The 21,053-nt window shown below is 45.3% G+C and overlaps 1 protein-coding gene across 2 annotated transcripts in view; it reads right to left on the bottom strand.

Annotated features, from left to right (window-relative positions):
- The window catches only part of ogdh (oxoglutarate dehydrogenase), a 28,999-nt gene extending 8,147 nt beyond the window's left edge, over positions 1 to 20,852 (bottom strand). Inside the window, exons 1-8 of one of the 2 annotated variants that reach the window (XM_012958716.2) lie at positions 20,746 to 20,852; positions 12,477 to 12,745; positions 8,176 to 8,364; positions 7,181 to 7,283; positions 1,523 to 1,638; positions 1,102 to 1,256; positions 862 to 1,008; positions 300 to 390 (exon numbers count right to left, since the gene is read on the bottom strand). In XM_012958716.2, coding sequence (XP_012814170.1) covers positions 300 to 390; positions 862 to 1,008; positions 1,102 to 1,256; positions 1,523 to 1,638; positions 7,181 to 7,283; positions 8,176 to 8,364; positions 12,477 to 12,698 — 1,023 coding nt within the window. In that variant the 5' untranslated portion in view covers positions 12,699 to 12,745; positions 20,746 to 20,852. 2 annotated transcript variants of the gene reach the window in all.
- Between the last annotated feature and the right edge of the window lie 201 nt (positions 20,853 to 21,053).

Raw genomic sequence — 21,053 nt, forward strand, 5'->3', positions numbered from 1 at the left:
CCTCGGTGGGGCCGTTCCTTTTCATAGTAGGTGCGCAAACTATAGATAAAACCAGAAAAAAATAGTGGCCCAGAGGGGCACTTACACATAATTATAACCAACATTATTTTATGTTGCTTTCGGGTCCAGTAACTTTTCATTACGATGGACTGTCGAGTTTAGGCAATTGCTTTTTTGACCAGTTGATGGGGGTCCCTGTCTTTTCATCATGTAAGCCATTTACCCAGCATCGCCAGGTTTTCCACCCCTCAATTTGGCACTGGTTCTCCCCTGTCTATAAGTACTGGGGAGTCACTCACCTCATCTGCAGCTTCCAGTTTGGAATCAAACTGACAGAAAATCTGCTCCAACTCTTTCCTAATCACATTGGCCAGTACGTTTAGTCGGCCCCTGCCAGACACATGGAAAGTGTTACTAAAGCAAAGCCCACATGACTGCGGGGAAGGAACAGTGAGTTTAACCAAGGCATGTTATGTTGGGACAACTGATCTGTCAGATGTTTGTGGTTATAGTCATTTGGCCTGTGCATTATTTCTAGGAAAATGGTAGAGAAAGAGTGCAACAGGCTGAAAGGGCTCAGAACAATGGCTGTTTTTCATTAAAGCTTTATATACAGGGATCCACACCAGGCCCAGACTGGCAATTTGTGTGTTGGGCAAATGCCAGAGGGGCTGCTGTAAGATGCCACAAACAGTTACCATTTATTGGGCTGGTGGGGGGCGGTTTGTGCCACTATATACTTGAAATGCCAGGGCCCATTTTGACTCCAAGCCCAGGCCTGGGATCCACTGCAGGGGCAACACTGAGTTAGCAGAACTAGAAGGTTCCAAAAGTACACACACACACACACGTAGAACATACCTGTGGGGCATCCCCATGATGACATAATCCACCCCATTCTCACTAGATTTATCAATGATGGTTTTCAGAGCAGGGATCAAGCCCTCGCACCCCTCCAAACCAAAGCGCTTCTCAGACGACCACTTGCGATGGAGAAACTCTTCAAACCTTTGCAGGAGAGAGATTATGCCCAAGTGTAAGCTCACAGGAGTCATTGATTCGTAACTGATGGGACAAAGCCAAGCTGTTCAGCACACTTACCGAGTAGATCTAACCAGCCTGGCAAGCAGGGTCCTTTTCTCTTCATTGTTAAACTGCATGATTCCTGGGGTCTCAAACTTCTGCCTTATCCACTGACACTGCTCCAGATCATTTATAAACATGAATTCGACTCCGATGTGCTGGCAGTATGCAGTCTGTGAGAGGAGGGCAGTAGAAGGAAGCCATGATTAATCAGTGCAGACACAGACAATGGTGCATTAAGTGCATGTCACATGTGCAGTCTGTCCGTGCCACTACTGCCCCTTGCTCAAGTCTTTTCAGGCAGATGCAAGTCTTGTCAATGCTGAAAAACGCAGCAGCAGCGGTTTTCCACTATGGAATTTCTCTACACATGCGTCATAGCCCTTCTACTTTCTGGACTACACATATTATGCTTTTATGTAGAACTCTGTCCTCTCACCTCCAGCCTTCGAATGATCTCTCTCAGGGGCAGAGCCATTTCATTGCCGCCGATGAATGTAGTGGTTGGGAGATGGAAGACTTTATCCAGGTCAGATTCCTGCAGCCCATAAAAGCCTAAGGTGCATGACGGTCAGAGAGACAGATGCAGGTAATGTTACAGGAAGAAAAGGATGCAGCAAGCAAGCACAGCCATATTGCAGAACAAGGGCACCAACAAAGTGAAGCATGGCAGACAAGTGGAATGCGTTGGATTGTACAGAAATGAGTTAAGGAGGAGACAGCTATCTCAAATATATATATTGCACACACACACACTAATATATATATATATATATATATATATATATGTATGGATGTGAAGAGCATTGTCAGGTTATATTTTTGGAAAAAGGAGAATGTACAAATGTAAAGTATTACATTGGGTGAGGTTTCAGTGCCAAGTATATTTAGTGTATGAGTTTGGCAGAGTGAGGGAGGTGAGACAGAAGAGAGCAGCAAATAGAAAAAAAAAACTGGACAGCTAAATATACATTAGTTCATAATCACCTTACATAACCAATAGTTTATCCCAAACAGCTAGGCCAACACTGGAGTTTTTGGGGTCGGCCCACACCCACTCACAGGTAGGTGTATAAGTCAGCACAACAGGTTGTGTTTAATGGCTGCATGTTCTACTTGCAGAAGTTGTGTGGTCCCTGTGCCCTCCTCAACTACAGGATCTAGCAGCTTCACACAGGAGTACTCAAGCAGCCCCCGCACCCCAGAGAGCCAGGGCTCATCATATAGCACTTAAACAACCTCTAAAGACTTCTAGGTGAATCCTCATGAATGTGAGTAACCAGGCACAGAGTCTCACTGCCAATGTCAAACTGAATTCCTGAGCACGCTAGGCTGTCATTTATTTAGGTTCCTTCCATTGGCCCCCCCCTCCCCTAGTGTAATGAGCCAATGTATTGTGTTGAGAGCAGAAGTATACTGCACAGCAAAGCCTCTGTATAGAGGGCACTATGCCTGGTTGTGCCCAAACAAGACAGGGGTACATGGCATTCTGCATAAACTTTGCACTCTGTACCTTTCACCTTCATGCTCCCTGATAACTTCCCAGGAAGAGAGATATGTGCCTGGACTCTCTGCACTATGCAGGCACGGTGCCAACTCCATTACAGTCTTGCCTGGGACTGATATTCTGGTGTTTGGCCACAGTACGACCTTCAGTCACATTCCCTGCACCCACTTGCTCAGGGCATTTATACTTGCCTAAAGCTGGCAACATTCTGGTTTGTATCAGGGCAGGCTGCCTTACTAGAGCCATGTTCTACAATCACAGGATGGTATTGAGCAAGAGGACAGGGTGTGGGGGATTTTTTGGCTTTATAAACAGGCGAAAAGCAGATCTGTGCAGCTTGAAACGTGTATGGCTATTATTTGTACCTAATATGCTTCTGTAATAACTAATACTTCCCTTATGATGCTTGTTTGGGTCAGTGCCTGCCGGTATCATTTACTTTACAGGAAGCAATAGAGCAACTCATACAAAGCTACACCCCTATGCATTACTGCCTGCATCATGAGTATACCAATGGGGATTAAAAGCAGAAGGCCAAATAGCTAGCTTAACTAGACACATTCTGCCATGTATGCATTGCTATGTGAGGTGCAATAAAAACAGGCCAGTGAATGAATAAATGAAGCCAGGCCTCTAGTCTTCACTCTCACTGCATGAAGCACAAACCATACATGGCGGCTAACAGGCAAGCTTAATGATCACACAAGTCAGTTCTAAGCAACATGTAGCCTTTGCTAAAAGGCATCTCCCATATGTGCCACCCCCAGCATGCCCCGCTGTTCCTGTAATAAATGCGACTGCAGCCCGTGGGTTTGGGCCGTGATTGTTATGAAAGGACATAGTTCATACCTCCCACAGTGAGAACACGCAGCCGGTCCATGAATGCTTGCAGGTCTGGGTGGGAATGGGAAGACAGGAGGAGCATGGGGGCATGGGGAGAAGGACAAAGAGTGCAGCATGTGGGGGAAACAGAGAGGAAACTTTAAATAAATCTGCAGCACAACCAGGGGGCAGTACAAGGTGCAAGCCATAATTCTGCCATAATTGTGTGTCAATGCACATGACATTCCCACATTCTCGGTGCCAGGACACACGAAAGTGCCTTTCCGATGGCCCGCTTTGCTTCATAGGCACAAAGAACATCTTAAATAGAGGCAATTAATACTTCAAGTGTATAAGCAGCCAAACAAATACACAGAAAACTTCCTATAAAGTATCCAAGGACCTTCTGCTACTAAAAAAAAAAATACAAAATAAAGTAGTGGACAGTGTATATGCCCTGACTCATAGGCACAGGAGCATTATAGTATTACTGACATGGAACTGGAATGTAGACACTAATTTACTGGATATTGCTGGATCTACATGCAAGGTTAATGGCCACACATCTATATCCTTATAACAAACTTAGCGATGGCAATGAGGGGAGTAGTGGGAAAACCTCAACCCTATCCCATAAATACATGATAGTACATAGGCCATAACAGATTAACAAATAACTGCAGAGCTTGAGAATTGTACTAAAAAGGGACAAATACCCAAGATTTAACTTAATATACTCTTCACCTTTTTCTTAGATTTCACACAGTTTTTACACTGTTGATATCATGAATGCGTTACAGGAGCACCCCCTGCTGTTCCAGCTGGACAGAATGACAGAAGTTTAGGATTCTGATGCAGGAAGCGTCACATGGCATGACTGAGCAGGGAAGCGCCAGAAGACTCCTCCTGCATCAGGAAATTGAGATGCTGCTCCTGCAGGACCTGCACAGAAGCCTTATTTAAGGCTTATAGCACAGGGAGAATTTCTCTGTATTTTAGCCAACAGAGACGCACCAGATAACACAGGCCCCTTACAAACAGCCAGTGACAAGTGGCTTCCATTAATATAAATGACAAGAAGGCGGGGGGGTGCATGAAATTCAATGGCAGATAAACATTACACGTGCAGTTATCCCATGTCTGTGCCTGTATGCAAAGGTTTAGCTCTTTATGAAGTGACTGTGATACTTACCGACATCCAACTAGGATCTGTTGAACCATTTCCTGCTTGTGGACTAAACCCTCCCATAGTCAAATGGAGACAAATTCCTCCTAGACTCGATTTTGTCATTCCAGGCCCACGGGGGCAGTTATAGCATAACATCATAAGAAACTTATTTGTAAGCAACATAAGTCAGTATGGGTCTGTATGTGAGTGTATAGATAGGTCAGTGTGGGTCTGTATGGGAGTGGATAGATAGGTCAGTATGGGTCTGTATGTGAGTGAATAGATAGGTCAGTATGGGTCTGTATGGGAGTGGATAGATAGGTCAGTATGGGTCTGTATGGGAGTGGATAGATAGGTCAGTATGGGTCTGTATGTGAGTGGATAGATGGGTCAGTATGGGTCTGTATGTGAGTGGATAGATAGGTCAGTATGGGTCTGTATGTGAGGGGATAGATAGGTCAGTATGGGTCTGTATGTGAGTGTATAGATAGGTCAGTATGGGTTTATGCATGTGAGTGGATAGATGGGGTGGTGACTGAGTGAAGGTGAGGCGTGTATCCTTCTGACTGCTTATTGGCCGTGAGTGCTGCTGTGGGCAGGCAGCATGCACCAGAGCTCACTATAGGTCAGTGCCTTCATCCTGCCTGCTCATAGTAACCAACAACTAAAACCCTCAATATGTACACAAAATAAATCTGTTAGTAAGATGCCAAAAACTATTTTTTGGATTCACCCCAAACGATAATAATCCTTCACTAAAAAACAAAATTCCATAATTTTTTTTTAAAGATCGGAACACAATGTATAAAACTGCATTACCTGGGGCAAACGTTTTTTTAAAAATGATGCGGAGGGCTGAAACGGTCCCAATCACATACATTATCCCATAGACTGAATGGCCGGATACTGTATGCGGGGTAATACATGGACACCATTCTATTTTTTTTTTTTATAACATATATAATTCCCCCCCAACGTGCTGTTGTTATCAGTATGTGTTTGGCCAGTGTAGCCCTGCAGCAGCTGTAGTGTCCCGTGCACCCTATAACCTCTCAAGCACAAGGTTCTTACCTGCTGGTTCCAGGAACACAACATGGGTTACAGGGCATCATTGTGTGGATTACATTGGGGAGACAGTGGTGCCAGGAGGCTTGGAAATATTTCCGACACTAACGAATACTCACTACCGTTAACGTATGACATAACAGGGGCTGGCAGTGGCAGCACTGCACTAATTATAATATATCGGCTCAAGGGGGAACAGCGTTCTAGATCTCAGTCACTGTACTAATTAATCCAGATAAGGGCTCAGAATCCTGCAGCGATGCAAACATGGTCTAAATGCTGTTATAATCCTAGATTGTGCCATAAAGCATGGCAGAACTACTGTACGAGAGAAAGGAAGGCAACATGACTATTTTATGATCTATGAAGGATACCGATGGCACTTGGAAAAATGTGGCTTCCACTCAGGAGGGTGCATCACACTCTGGGCCACAGAAGGGTAACTAGGTAGGATCCACTGCTCCAGACAGCAATAATGCACTATAGGAAGGGAACCTGGCTCTAACCAGAATGAGCCGAGGGATAGCTGTACTAGGCCAGTTCTGACCAGAATGAACCGACAGTCTAACTGTGGCGTTGTCACTTATGGAAACTCACAATGGAAAGAGTGGCACCTGGAGTCATACAAGTTATACTGGAGAGCTCCGGAACACCTCACAGCTTAACCTAGGGCAAGTACTGTCTAGCAGTCCACAGTCCATTGCAGAACAGAGTCAATCTCCAGAACAATTGGCAAACATGAGAGTAAATGCCTGGTGGCCATATGTACATACACCAACAGTACAGCTTCCTGTACTCACAAACAAACCACACACAGACATGCCACCAACCAACATGCCCTACACCCAAAGCAGACACGGCGCCAGCCGGATACACACACTACATGCATTATGCCCCAAATATTCTGTTAGTGCTGGTTACTGGATGCACTAGTCTAGGTTAGTCGTGCTAGCTTGTCAGCAGCGTGATAGCCTGAGAGTTATAATCCCTTTCAACAGACAGAGGTCAAACTAACAGCTTGTTTATTTTGGGGGGCAAGCTACAGGATGGAGGGGTCCCGGGGTTATAGCACCTTTCTGCTGGATGTAAACCCTCTCCACTGTCTCAAGAGTTGTACTGCTGATATTATGCCCGGCCTTTCTATAAATGATGTGGCTATGTTTGTTTATAGATGGAAACAGAAGAGATTGATTTCATGAAGTATAAACCCACATGTTCTAAACCAATGAAATCGTAGAATCTGCCTCCCTTTTACTATTTGATGCCAATGATTGTCACCTCTACAGTAGAGTGGAGTGAAGAGCAATAATGAGTGCTACTTTTACTGTGACACAAGGCCTGCTTATTGAAACGCCAAGAGGGGTCCTGTGCGGGACCTATAGGGGCCCCAGAGGATCAGCACACAGACCCCGCAGCTGTTAGTTGTGATCTCGTGGCTGGTATTCTAGCGAGCGGAGGGGGGGGGGGGTAGTCAGACAGACAGGGGTGGTGATGGCGAGGTGCAGAAGCAGTGACACTAGCACATTAGCCTTTACCGAGTTTGTCTGAGGAAGTGACAATATCTGCTGGCACACAGGAGTCCAGATCTGCATCCAGAATGCCAAGAGGGTCAAGCTGAGCAACATGGTGCCCACGGATCTATATGAATTCAAGGTTCCAAGGACAGGACATGGGAGGGGTTGAAATAGACAGTAGGAACAGTAGGAAGATGATTGGGAGCAGGTGCAGATAAGCATGGAGTGGGAGTTGCAGTCAGATACAGGGGAAGGCAGGTTGGGGGGGGCAGGGGAGGAGAAGAGGCAGAAAGGATGGAAAGGTGGCAAAGCACAGAAAGGGACAGTTGGGTGAAGAGGACACAGAAAGGTAAAGATAACAAGAAGAGGAAAAAGCACAGGAAAAAGAGAAAAAGTTACAACAAGTCTGACAAAATGATTCTCACCCATATTTGGAGATCCGACTATCACCGGAGCCCCATCAAAATTAACAGAACTAATTCCAAGCGGGTCAAGCTTTGCAATGTGATGACCCCTCACCTGGAAGCAATGACAAAACATGTTAAAAAGATGGGCCACACTTCCTCCAGCCCCCCCCCCCCCCCCCCAAACTGTGGTGCCATGAAAATCCCCTGGAAAACCCACTGGTTGCCTTCTTTGTTACAAGCTCCTAGCCATCGGCTGCAGGCTGAGGATGCTGGGAGATGTATTTCACGACAGTTATAAGAAAGTCATATAAGAAAAAGCTACATTGAACTAACCACACCCCTGAGGTGCTAGGCCATGCCCCCTGCTAACTTCTTGTAATCTGCAATGGGATTAGAACAAACGGGAGACTTTAAAGTTGTGACCACTCGGCAAGAGAGGCAATGGCGGATTCCAGCAAGCGAAATGTGCAGCAACTTTACAGACGCTTGGGGGAACAAAACAAAAGTAAAATGCACATTTTTTCCTCTTTTCTGCAATGCAACTATCAATCAAAGACTGAGATACTCAGTGCAAGTGTATAAAGCTGGGCACAATAGGATCCTCTGTACCTGATAAGCACGGATGAGCGACTGCACAGCGAGATGATCCTCCACAAGCTTGTCTATATTAGGTTGGGCCTGCACCAACGACTGGGCCTGGGTAAGGGTGGACAAGCTGCTGCCGAGAGGAGGCGGGCTCTGGTAAGCTGCACCAGGGGATGCGCCAGCATTTGCGTTGCGGAAAAAGATGTCCCATGACTAAAAAGGGAAAAGAAGCAAACGTATGCATTACCACAGTAAATTCTCTTGCTATTTCATCACACAATCGGGCTTGGTATGGATATAAAGGATTTGGCACTCTCATACAGTCAGCAAGGCATTTCCCTTTGGCACTGGAACACAGAGTCCCTGGAGAGAAGGCAACCACGCTATATGTTATGTACACAGCTGTAAGGCCTATATTTGCACTATGGCAGCACCTATTGCACTCCTAACATTCTCCGTTAGGTCCCCATGGCACTGGGGTACACAATGCTGGCATGGAAGCCCCATGAGGAGAGAGAAAGTAAAGAAAAGGCTGCTAGCTAGAGTGCTAGTTTATAGGCCAACCACAAGGTCAGGGGATGGCTGCTATTTTAGGCCTGCCGGGGAGTCATGAGAAGGGTGAGTGGGGGAATGTGAGAGGGTCAGGGTATCTTGTTTGACAGTAATTACAGTCCTGATGGCCAGGAGAGCCAGCAGAGCGGGGCATATTGTAAATTTAATGGGGGTATAGGCTTTCCTCAGGCGGAGCAGGCTGGTTTGTATGTATTAGCCACTGCTCCCACTCATTGTGCCACCGGCTCTGTCAATAATAAAGTGACTTTAAGGCACAAGGGACAGGCTGTCCTCTGCCGGAGTTTGGGATCAGTTCCCATGTCAATTCCTAGGCGCTCCTTTGCAGTCTTTCCATCACACATGACTGCCATTGTTAACTCTTCCTCTACCAGGCTAGGTTGCCACACTGACCCAGGGGGCTTGGTTATAACACAGATCATGTTATGGTATCCCTAGAGTGCAGACAAATGCAAGATAAGAAACCTAATGTGAAATATTAAGCAGAAATACCTCAAAAATATTATTTTGAGAGAGAACTCTGCACCTTAAAAGGTTAAATCACCCAAAGAGAACGGTGGAGGGAAAACACAATGTGCAGTGGTACAGTCCTATCCCAGCAGAGAGGAGTTAATAGCCGTAATGGCCTGTGAGTGAGACGGCATTCCAGCCTCACACTGGAGCCCAGCCAGGTAGAGATGACGTAGGATTAATTCCAGTACAAACCAGCCAGGACTGAGTGACTTCTAACCCTGAGCAGCACCACTGCCGTCTTATGCAAAGGGAAACTATACCCCTCAACATACACGCGGGTGTATTACACCCTCTCTTGAAGAAATATATTTATATATAGTGTGAATAATGTACCCCCTATTAAACAAAAAAAGTTCCATGACCATATAAAAGCATGGGCATGAAGGCAGAGTGCTTTTCTACAGGTCATGAAACTCTGAGGGTATTAGAAGTCCTCAGTGACAGAAATGACATTACTGATTATAATGGATGACATCACTAATGGCTATTTATAAGGATATCATTTACAGCATATCCATGGCTTGTGTATTAATAGAAAAATATTTTTATGAAAAGGCTAACAATGTGCTAGTGGTAAGAGAAATATTTCACAACGTTTTGCCTTAAAACACCCATAGACTCTAATAGCCATGAAAACAAAGTTGTGGTAACTGCAAAGAGAAGCCCATTAACTTCCATGCGTTTTGCGTAATTTTGCAGTTTCACATACTTTTTGGCAAAGCGAAACAGGAAAACTCATCACTAATATTTGCCAGTTCCGTAGCCCCCCTGGCTCATATTATGCACTGTGCTGACACAAGGGCATGCATGCTACGCTATATTAGCCAATGATATGACAGGGGGTGTGTATTTCACCCCCACACCCCTTCCTATTACAGTGCATTATTTCCTGTCAGCTGAAATAATGAGCAGGTGCTATTATCTGGAGCTGCACTGGGTGAGCACAGATGGACAGACCGCAGGACTATGTACAGATCCACAATGACCAACCTACAATTCACTGTAAGAACCACCATCATAAAAAGCCACCTAGCCCACCCCACACATTGTTAATAAGGCTGATCCTTGGGGCCAGTTTAAGAAATGGTGTTGATCAAGTTCTTCTCCTTGTAGCCAGCAATTATGTAATGAAACCAGTTGGGTATATTTATTCCAAGAGCCTGCCACACCTTCTGCTAATGGCTCCTATAGTAGCGCACAACGGCCCAACCCAGGGAACACGCACTTTACTATAGTGAAGCACAGTAGGAGAGTATTTTTAGGCTTACATTCAGCCCAAAGGGCAAGTCAGTGTAACTATTCCAATGCAAATGGCACATCCCGGTGAGCAGGTATTTAAAGATTTTCATGCCTGGACTGTTCCAGCAATGTATATGGGTGAATATACAGGCCCATCAAGTGTTTTAGCCCTTCTTTGAACAGATGCACCTTGCTAGCCGGCTGCAAGCTGGGCACTGGCACAGAGTAACATTAGGCAGGTAATTCTTACCCCAGTACTTGGATACTATCATGAGGAAATACCCCTCTCCCTTAGATCATAAGGCAACAAAAGCTTAGGGAGCTATAAATCTATATTACAAGAAAACTTCACCACCAAGAACCAACAAAATTGGGCACTGAATTCCCAAAACTAAGTTACCACGAAGGGATGATGCCACCATGTGCGTCTCCTTCCCACGGAGAGCCACGGCATAAAGATTTTGGTTGCCAGGACAGAAGGCTCACTCGCCGTTGGCTTAACATTTCTAAGCAACAGGCATCGGATCATCAACCGCACCCATAAGTGTAGGCATTTGCTGTGAGGATAAAATGTCTGCAGCTATTAATTGCCTGGGGGATTAGAGGGTTAAAGGGGAAGTTTACCTTCAAAGTAAACTGAGTAGGCTATAGAAAGCCATATCCCCAGCAACCTTTAAATTTTTTTGTATAGCATTCGTCTCCTTCAAGCTTTCAAATGGGGTCACTAACCCATCAATAAAAAAAGTGTCTTGCTCTGTGAGGCTACAAATTAGATTTGTTATTAAACTTTCTATTCATTCTCACACAACTGCCTGGCTACAACAACAAACTGGGCTCTTGCAACCAGATAACTGCCAAAATTCCCAGCTGGGGGGCTGCTGGAAAAAAGCTAAATATAAAAGAGAAAAAAAAAAAAAAGCCCAACTGCATATTGTCTCACAATAGTACTGCCTACAAGTTAATGTAACAGTGGTCTAACCCAGGGTACAATACGCTCTATACACTGACAATGATGGTCAACTTGCAAGCAGACCCCCAAATCCTCCCGAGTCTAAACATTTATCCCACATCTACAATCTAAAATGGTTGTGTTACCTGCAATGTATTTTTGTATAAAATGAGTATGAGCTGCCATACTGCTTGGCTACAGTCTTGGGGGGAAGGGGGGGCAGCAGGATGGAATGCTTGCAAATACTTAATGATTCTCTGCAGGTCATCTGAAATGGTGTCTCCAGATCTGTCTGCTTCTACTCCACCCCAGCCAAAACTATCCAATGAAAAGCTAAACAAATGACCTCTGAACCATGCTGCTTACACCACTCATCAGCATTTTGTAGAAAGGGAGTTTGTACAATGAGTTGGATAGGGTTAAAGGGGATGTTAACAAAAAAAATAAAACTGAATCCTCAGCAATTTGTACAATATATATTCATTAAACATGCTGGGAGGTTCAAACGTTCTGTATATGTTATTTCTATTATTAGCAGCACCTGTCTGCTAGTTTCTGCACTGCCGGATATACCTCCTGAAACAGCATAGCAGAAGTCAGGCTTGTATGCTTTTTCATAGCGGTTAATGCGCTAGCTTCTGCTATGCTGTTTCAAACACATCATGGTTGCTTCCCAATCTCTTAGGAGTATATGCTTTAATAGTACAACCAACATCTTAATCAGTTAAGGACACAGTGTTCCCTGTAATGGCTAGACCCCTTCTGAAAATGCTTGGGCTATATCAATTTAAAGAACCATGAACTGGTCTGGGCAACACAACTGGCAGCTGTCTAATCCACAAACATGGTTCTCCTGCTGCAGCCATTGAGATGACGACATGAAGCTCCATTAGGGCAATCTTTATGATCCTTAAGGTTCTCTTGTCAAAGCAGATGACCATTTCCAGTTGTGGCAGCAACGTTATCATGCCTGGAGCTTGCCCCATTCATGCCCTGGTTATGCTCTGGCATGCAGTAGGCATTAAGCAGCAGAATACCAGCTCGCCTTCCTTACCTTGTGGACACTCTTAGGGTTTTCTAGCCAAGCATAGTACATTTCCTCCACATAGTTGGAGCTAGTCCCACTTAGAAAAGGCTCTGCGGCCACAGGTGTACTAAGACACCTGAACTGCTGAAACGTCCTGGGGGCCGCAGGCCTGCTGTGTTTAAGGGATCGTACAGTCTGGGAGGCCGTCAAAGGCCGGAGTTTAGAGGCACAAGTCCTTAGGTTAAACATGTTGTTGCTGTGGTAGAAGAGTAACTTCTGGAAGTTTCCTCTGAAACCTTGAAAGAAAAAAAAAATGGAGAGTCAGTATCTACAAGGAGATGTTTTAGCCCAAATCTGCATTACTGCACCCAAAGATCGCATTTACTGATAAATATATTTAATTCTCTTAAAGAGAAGCTTTTAGCCGATTCACATGGTTCTTTGTGCGGGCCTCTGGCAGCGACAGGGTTAATGTTCCTTCAGTGAAAGAGTCAGCAGAACTAAACAGGAAGCTGTCACGCCCAGGCTGCCTAACATGCCTTAGGGGGCAGACACTGGTACATACATGAATAAATGTACTTTTCCTGGTATTACATTCCAGAGGAGCAGGCATTAGAGTAAAGAGACACAATAATGTCACAGCCACGTGCCTGTTATTAAACAGCTGCTTACTGCAATGAGAAAGCACAAACTGTTTGTATTCATAATATTCCCCAAATAAAGTCTATTGGAAGTTATAATTCAGCAGAGGAAGCCCTAATTATCCACTGGGAAGGCCTGGGGCCCAGTGTGTTGCACAAACATGACAAAAGCCAGTATGGTATACTGGGACCAACGGTGCATGGAGTGTGGGTCACAGCACAGAGAAGGCACAAACCAATTTCTCAGTCCCCTGGGGTAAAGGGAAATACACAGGGTTAAAGCTGCCCATTATCTGTGCATGCATGTACAATGTCTATAGGTTGGGTCAGGCAGATAAAGCATGTGGCCCCTTGTGTTCTTTCCTTCAATTTAGCCTGTGAGCTGATTGGTTGGGAATCATACCAGACTGGCCCACTAATGGCCAACTTTAGCCTGAAATGAGCCAGTACCTACGGATATGAGCCCACAGGCATTATTATCAGGCAACTAACAGACAAGTCAGCTGTGTGCACGACTGCCCTGTACAGCTCCATAGTGTAGCAATGTCAGAACTCAATGTACATTACAAGTACACAGGCTTTAAACTACAATAAATGCATAATAGCATAGATAAGCAGTGATCACAGGCAGATTATTCTGCTATAATTGAACATTAAACAGAGTGACATTGCTTATTCTTTACCTAGCACCGCATCTGTGTGTTACTTCAAATTAGTGAGAGAGATCCTCTTTGCTTTATTAGCTCCTGTCACCCATGTTATTATCCCAAATACTAAGTGGAGCCAGGCAGCATCTGTGTTTCCTGACCTTGCACAAGCCATAATCTCACTATACACTGGGCATTAGAATGGGAGCTCTTTAGATGTAATCCCCTATATTTAAGTCCTAAGTGCAATTGTGCCCCAGGAATGGCCGCAGCATATCTGTCACATTGTGATGCTTGGAAAGGTTGGGAGGTACAAGTCTGACAGCTGGAGGGACGCAGTTTGGCTTAGGTTTCACTCCCACCCTTCCTCTGCCGCCCTTGCCTGTGCAATTGGACACCAGGTCCTATTGATCAGTGATAAAGCGACTGCTCCATGCGTTCCTCTCAGCTCACATTCCAGGGGTCACACACAAGGAAGGCTGTGCTACATGTGGCACTCAGCACAAAGGCCCTCAAGCTTTTCTATATACTTGCAGCCAAGCTCATGGAAAGGCTACATTCCCCTTCACCTTTACTACACTAATGCTGGGTAACAGGAGTGAAGGTGGGCCAAACTTTAATCTAAGGGCACAAGGGATGTTTATGGTGCCAGTGTAGTGCAGGCAGCAGAGAAGTGCCCAGAAATGCTCCAACCTCCTGCAATTGACTAGAATGTTACCTAAAAAAAGAGAGTACTGGTGCTCCTTGGCCAGAAAATGTGCATTTCAGGGTCAAGAACTGCTGGTACTTGGCCTTTGTATGATTCACATTACTGTTCATAAGAGGTATTCTCTTCATGGCACCAAGCTAAAAATGAATAATAAAGTTTAGAGTCACATATGTCCTGGGCAGGCATTAACTATAGGAATCAGTGTTGCCAGCAATGCTGAATGGAGGGCACCCACCCATCCTGTACCTCTGAATGGGGGGCACCCACCCATCCTGTACACAGTTCTGCATAAAGTTTAGAGCTGGGTATAACTTCTAGCAAGGAGAAAACGTCAAAATTTGGACATTAATACATGGGCCTTTGCCCCGGGCCCTTAGGTCAGGGGAGCGGATAAAACATATAGAGAATAAAGAAAAGGAGGTGCACTGGGCACTCTGGGAACCCATAGGCAGGCAAACAAAAATAGTTAAAAACTGAAGAAAACGTATCAAATATTTACCTCCCAAAGCCTTATGTGTTTCGTGAGATTTAGCACTTCAATCTAAGAGCTAGGGAGCACTACCTGCCAACAGAAACCTATTCCCATAGGGGGCAGGTAGGCACATTGTTTTGCCCTCAATAAAATAGCACTCTATGGTGCCTTACTACAGCAGGACACCGGTATTATTGTAAAAGAAAAATCACTTCCCCTAAACAAACACAAAACACCCTTGAAGTAGGTACTGACTAAATCAATCTTATTTTCTATAGATGTTGAATATTTAATGCATGATTTATCCTGCGCGACTGCCATATAAGTGCAACTACCAGAGGGTACTCACATAAGTCCTCTGCAGAGTGAAGTACCCATATTCCCCTATGTCCCCTTGGGCAAATTATCATGCACAAGAGGCATATGTTTGCTGGCTACACTAAGCCATAGTACATGATTGGCCATACACAGGGGAACCCTTGCAAAAAAAGGCCTTACAGTGCATGGATGTTCATTACTGTACAGTCAAATACACTCTTAAAGGGGAAATAACATTTGGCAAAACACATAGAAACACAGAAAGTGTTCCCTAAGGTCTGGAGCAGGGCAAGTGTGCCAGGAAAGAAACCATTAAAAACAGAAGTGTAATGAGTCTGTGGCCTGACTAAGGGCCATTAAAATGAGGGCTACATTTGGCTTGGAGGCCTCCAGTCCTGTTGTACACAGGAGTACGGTGTCCCTGTTAGGAAACAGAAGAGTGTCTCTGTTAAGGCCTAACTAGCACTTATATAATTGTTAAGTGAAATGGGATGGTGGGAATTGTAGCTCAGCACAAGCTGGTTGGCATCAAGTTTGTAATTCCAAGAGTATAGACTTTCCGAGAGTAAAGTCACCGATAGTGCGACAGAACAATAGGGGTGGCCCGAGTCTGCCTGCGTCACTAATAGAATTCATGAGCCAGCCCTGGTGGAGAGTGCATATAAACTGCGTGGCCTGTTTATACCAGGCAGAGCCAGGCCAACAGGTGCAAGGGACACAGGGGTGACCTTCAGTAAAGGAAACAGTACTAGACTGAAAGGCAGAAGAACAGAAAGAGAGAAGTGGCTACAGGAGCAAAGGCTACAAGCAATAAATAGATTTAGAGACACTTCTTTTCCTCCGCGGTCTTGTCAAGGAGCTGTAATACAGACGTCACTGGTATATATAAATACAGGGAAGGCTGGCACAGGAAATCGCACCTAATGATGCAATTACCATCAATTATAAATGATAAGGCAGAAGCTGGTATCTATGGAAAAGCTTGCCAATAAGATCAGCGAGAGAGCGGCACTGCCTAGACTCCAAACCCTATCCTGCCCCCTCCATTTACCAATCACTGGATGCACAGGACAGCTGCACATTCCCCAATAGGGAAAGAGAGGGGTAATCTCCCCTCCTCCACCACCAATTTATCCACAAGTGCCACAGAAGCGGGCTTTTTTTAAAGAAAACCTTTCAAGAAAAAAGTTTGACCTTGTAGATCCCTGGCTTATCCGCACCAAGTACAGAAACCTTCAGCACATGAACTAAGTTTGAACTCGTGCATCTGGGGCAAAATGGTGGCGACCAGCTGAGCAGGAGAGTATGCAGGGCTGGTGTGCTATTAAATGGGTTGTTGACTTTTAAATTAATGTTTAGTATGATGTAGAGAGTGCTATTCTGAGACAGTCTGCAACTGGTCTTTGTGTTTTCATTATTTGCACTTTAGCTTTTGTTCTACAGCTCTCCAGGTTCAGGATTACGGCTGCAACCTGGTTGTTAGAAGCCCATTTAACCTAGCAACCAGTCAGTGGTTTTGAAAGACTGAAATATGAATATAGGGGGCCTTAATAAAAAAGATAACAATAAAACTGTAGGGTCAGTAACCCTTATCTGAAAGCTGGAAAGTCAGAAGAGGAAGGCAAATCATTCAAAAATTATAAAATACTTAAAATGAGAACCAGTTGGAAAGATGCAGAGAATAGGCCATTCTACAACATAAAAGTTGACCTGAAGGTAAACCACCCTCAAGAGAAGGTGCTGGCCCAGGGTAAGAAGCGATTAGCGTCAGCGGGGGTGCCTAATGGCACACCCATCCCAGTGAAGAAGTGTCACACAAGGGAATCTGATCTTTGCAGATACTGTTAATTCTGGAACCCTGCCCCAGCACTGAGCAGCATTCAGGAAGCACACCTGGGATTATGCAACAGAACCAGAATCAATGGTTTCATAAGATTTTATTGGTACATGTACGGCCAGCTTTACCCAGATTTGGCAGATTTCAGCCAGCTAGGCATCAGTTTTGAATGGTCCTCTCAGATCTCAGGGATATGTCTGAGAACTTAAAATTGGATCTGGCAATGTACCATGTTAAGCTGGCCATACACGTAGCAATAAAGTTGAACGAAACCTAGTTTTCAGAATTAGCAGACAACAATAAAATATGCGCATGTGCTGTGTATCCTTGGGCAACATACAATGCACTTTTGTGCAATTGGTGTCTGCCAGGTCTCCTCAGATTTGATATTTTTAGGGCTTTATCCTACAATTTTAGTCTGAACGTTAGTTTTAGACTGTTGCATTGAAACGTACAACTGATAGCCAAACGTTCATCGGAAGAAGATTAAGATCTGAACGTGTATGGCAACCTTTAAGGTCCCTATACACATTAAGATTCGCTCGTTTGCCGAGATCGTCAAGCGAGCGGATCTTCACCCGATATCCCCACCTACGGGTGGGCAATATCGGGGAACGTGTAGGCTAAATTCGATCGTTTCACCCTGGGACCAAACTATCAAATTATATTGGCGGCAATGGGGCAGTCGGTTCGAGGACCGCATCAACGAGCAGATGCGGTCCCCGATTCGACTGAATCTTTTAACCTGGCCGATCGATATCTGCCTAATGTCAGGCCTAGATATCGGTCGGGCAGGCCCCTCATTTCTGTCCCTACAATGGCCAATAAGCTGCCGAATCTGTCCAAGGGACCGATATCAGCAGCTACTATCGGCCCGTGTATGGGGACTTTTAGTCAGTACATGGCCAGATAAGTCAGGGCAGCACCTCCACACATCTTGCAGTTCTGATTTATAGGACTTCTAGTCTGAGCACACACAATATGTGCCTTCCTTCTGCGCAGCCAGTAGTAGGGTTATCATTCTGTCCAGCTGTGACCAGACTCTTGGACACCACGTAGGACTAGCTAGCCACATTAATGTCTTTTGTGATTCTATTCTTACTTTCCCTGTGTGTTCATATGAATCACACCCAGAGGTTAGTAATTTGCAATATCAGAAATCCTAGTCAATCCCAGAAGCGACATGCTCCGATCAATGGCCACCTTCAGTGCACAAGAAACCACTCACCCTCAAGAGGAAGGAGCTGTTAGCAATGACCCATCGGCACAGACACAAGAACTAAGCAAAAAAATGAATGACACATCAGACATCCCCATCCCCCAAATCTCTGCAAGCAAGGCAAAGCCACTGTCCTGATAACTTATCTTATGCTATATTCTACCAATACACATATATGATACATAGGGATATCCCAGTGTAGCAGTGAGTAGCACTTACTAGAATAATCTGTGGAATAGTCACCTACCTTGAAGCACTTACATAGCCGCCAACGGACAGCACAGTAATTAAGATCATTGCCAAGAAGGATAAACCTAGATAGAATGATCTCTTTACTGGGGCATTAGCCTAAATATAATGGCTAATGAATTATTAGGAGCCTGAGCATACAGGTTAGGAGAGGACTTGACATAATTTTCCAACCAGCCTGAACCATACCTAAACAAACCTAGGAATGATATTGGTCAGTGTGTGCATATTTAAGGGCTCCATACATGGACTGAAAAGCTACCACGTTTGCAGGCAATAATGGCCCGTGTCTTCAGATTAACTTCAAGGTGACTCCAAAGCTGGCCATGCACACTAACAGCCACACGTTTAACAAGGTCACCAACCTGGGAGACAGGAGGCCACAGAGGTGGTAGGCCAAGATATTGGTCAAGGTGGGACAGAGGTATCATTGTGGCCTACATAAGTGGCTCACTCCAGACCAAAAATAAAATCTCTATCATGTTTTTGTCTGCAGCCACAGTATGCTTGTCTAATGCAACATACAGCCATATGATTTGCCCTGGTTAAAGAGGCTTGACTCAGTGTGTGGGCTCTGAGCTATCCATGCAGGAGGCCGAGTGGTGGGACCTATGTAAAGTATTACAGGAAGATTATCCACAGATTTTGTTTTTCCTACCTAACAGCACAGTACATGACCTGACCTATTCTCAGATTCCAAAACAATGCTTGAAACCACTAGGAATTGTTTGACAACCATCTACAAACTCTCAGCAGCAGGCAATACGGCAGATGCGGCTAGTTAGACATCCCGGGGTTATCACATACAGTAAACAAGAATTCTATAATACAAAGATGAACCAAGGTGCATATTGTTGCTAAGTTTCTACCCTAACAGCATCTAAAAGTAGCTGCAGTGTGCTGGAAATTGCTCAGCAGGAAAGTTGCTGGTTGGACCCCAATTATATACCAGGCTGCTATAGCTTATCCACAAGACTAACCAACCATAAACTATAAGGGCTTTAGGGCTAATTAGTTGAAACTGCTTAGCATTAGGCTGAATACACACGGGGCTACTAGTAGCAGCTACAAAAACAGACAATGCTGATCATTTACCAATGACTGTCTTGACTTGTTTTAGCAGAGGCAAGTCTGTATATTCTATGGCAGGGTATTTTCTTGGGTTCAGAAATAGTGACAAGTAGCTGCTACTAAGTAGCTCTGTGTGTCTTCACCCTTATCCACCATATAGGCTTTATTCCAATAGTCTTAAAGTTATGTGTAAATGTAATTGCGAGCGGATGCAGTGCCTGCTTATCCCTTTACTTCTATGGGTTCGGATCCTTCAGCTGGTCTCCACTACATTCTTTCAAGAGTCACAACATGAAATCCAGAGGATGACCGCAGCCACACAGATACCGCTTTCAATAGAACTTTATTGAGGATTCACTCCAAAGTCATTGCAAATATGTAGTGAGCATATACTGAATATTTCATGAAGGAAAAAAGTTTTTGGGTGGCATTCCCCATTAATAGGTGCCCCCTGCTTGGAGCATAGTGACAGTCACAGATGTCTAGCCACATGGAGCTTAGTGGCCTGGGTGACAATTGTGACCCTTGGGGGAGTAATGTCTCCCTAGAGAGAGAGGAAGCCGGGGAGTGAAGGTTAAGGCTGCTGCCCAGGCTAAAGCCCCACAGGCCCAAGGACTCTCTGCCCTGAGAGGCGGCACATGCGCACACACAGCCCCAGAAGGGGCAACTGTAACCTCCAACTAGCAGCCATGCCGCTGCCCGGTACCTGCCCGGAGCATACGCTTCGCTCACTAACGCACACTCCTGCTGCCCCCACAAACCACGATAAGTCACTTCCAAGGACATCTATACTAGTGCAACGTCCGGCGTTACTGGCCTAGCCAACGGGCAGGGAGCCCACTGACCTACCCAACGCGACCTCGCTGCAGCCCCGGTCACACTAGCCAAACTGCTGCAGTGAGCGCCACGCCCCACACCCCTGGAAGAACCAAAGCGTGCGGCCGACACATTCCCTTGCGGATGTAACGAGCTTACTGATTGGTCCTTCTCTTAGGGGACACCGGCCGATTACTCCAGTTACCGAGATACTACGCTACGCGGCAAACTACCATTTGCGTTTGCTTTAGTAGTACTGCGCTAATTACTCCCTCCCAGTACAGTAAGGCTTTTCCTATGTCTTCTCCTTGGCTCACCTGAATATGAAGGTAAAATAAAGCGGCCGTCCGCTCCGCCCGGCTCCCGCCTGACGACTGCCTCACTCGACTGGAGGGCGCGCCAGATTCTGAAGGACACGCCCCGTCCGTAATGACGTATGACCACGCCCGGAAATGTGATCCTATAACTTGTGCTTCAAAGTTTGGTAACTTTATGTGCGCTACAAACACTCATGGGGTAGGCGAGGCTGAGTTGGGGCCTAAATGAAGATAGTGGTTCCAGTTCTTTCCAGGGATTAGTTGCTGACATAGTCCGGGTTACCGGGGGCTGTTATGGCTAGAGCTGC

Source organism: Xenopus tropicalis, chromosome 3 (assembly GCF_000004195.4).
Source record: "Xenopus tropicalis strain Nigerian chromosome 3, UCB_Xtro_10.0, whole genome shotgun sequence".
NCBI lineage: Eukaryota > Metazoa > Chordata > Amphibia > Anura > Pipidae > Xenopus > Xenopus tropicalis.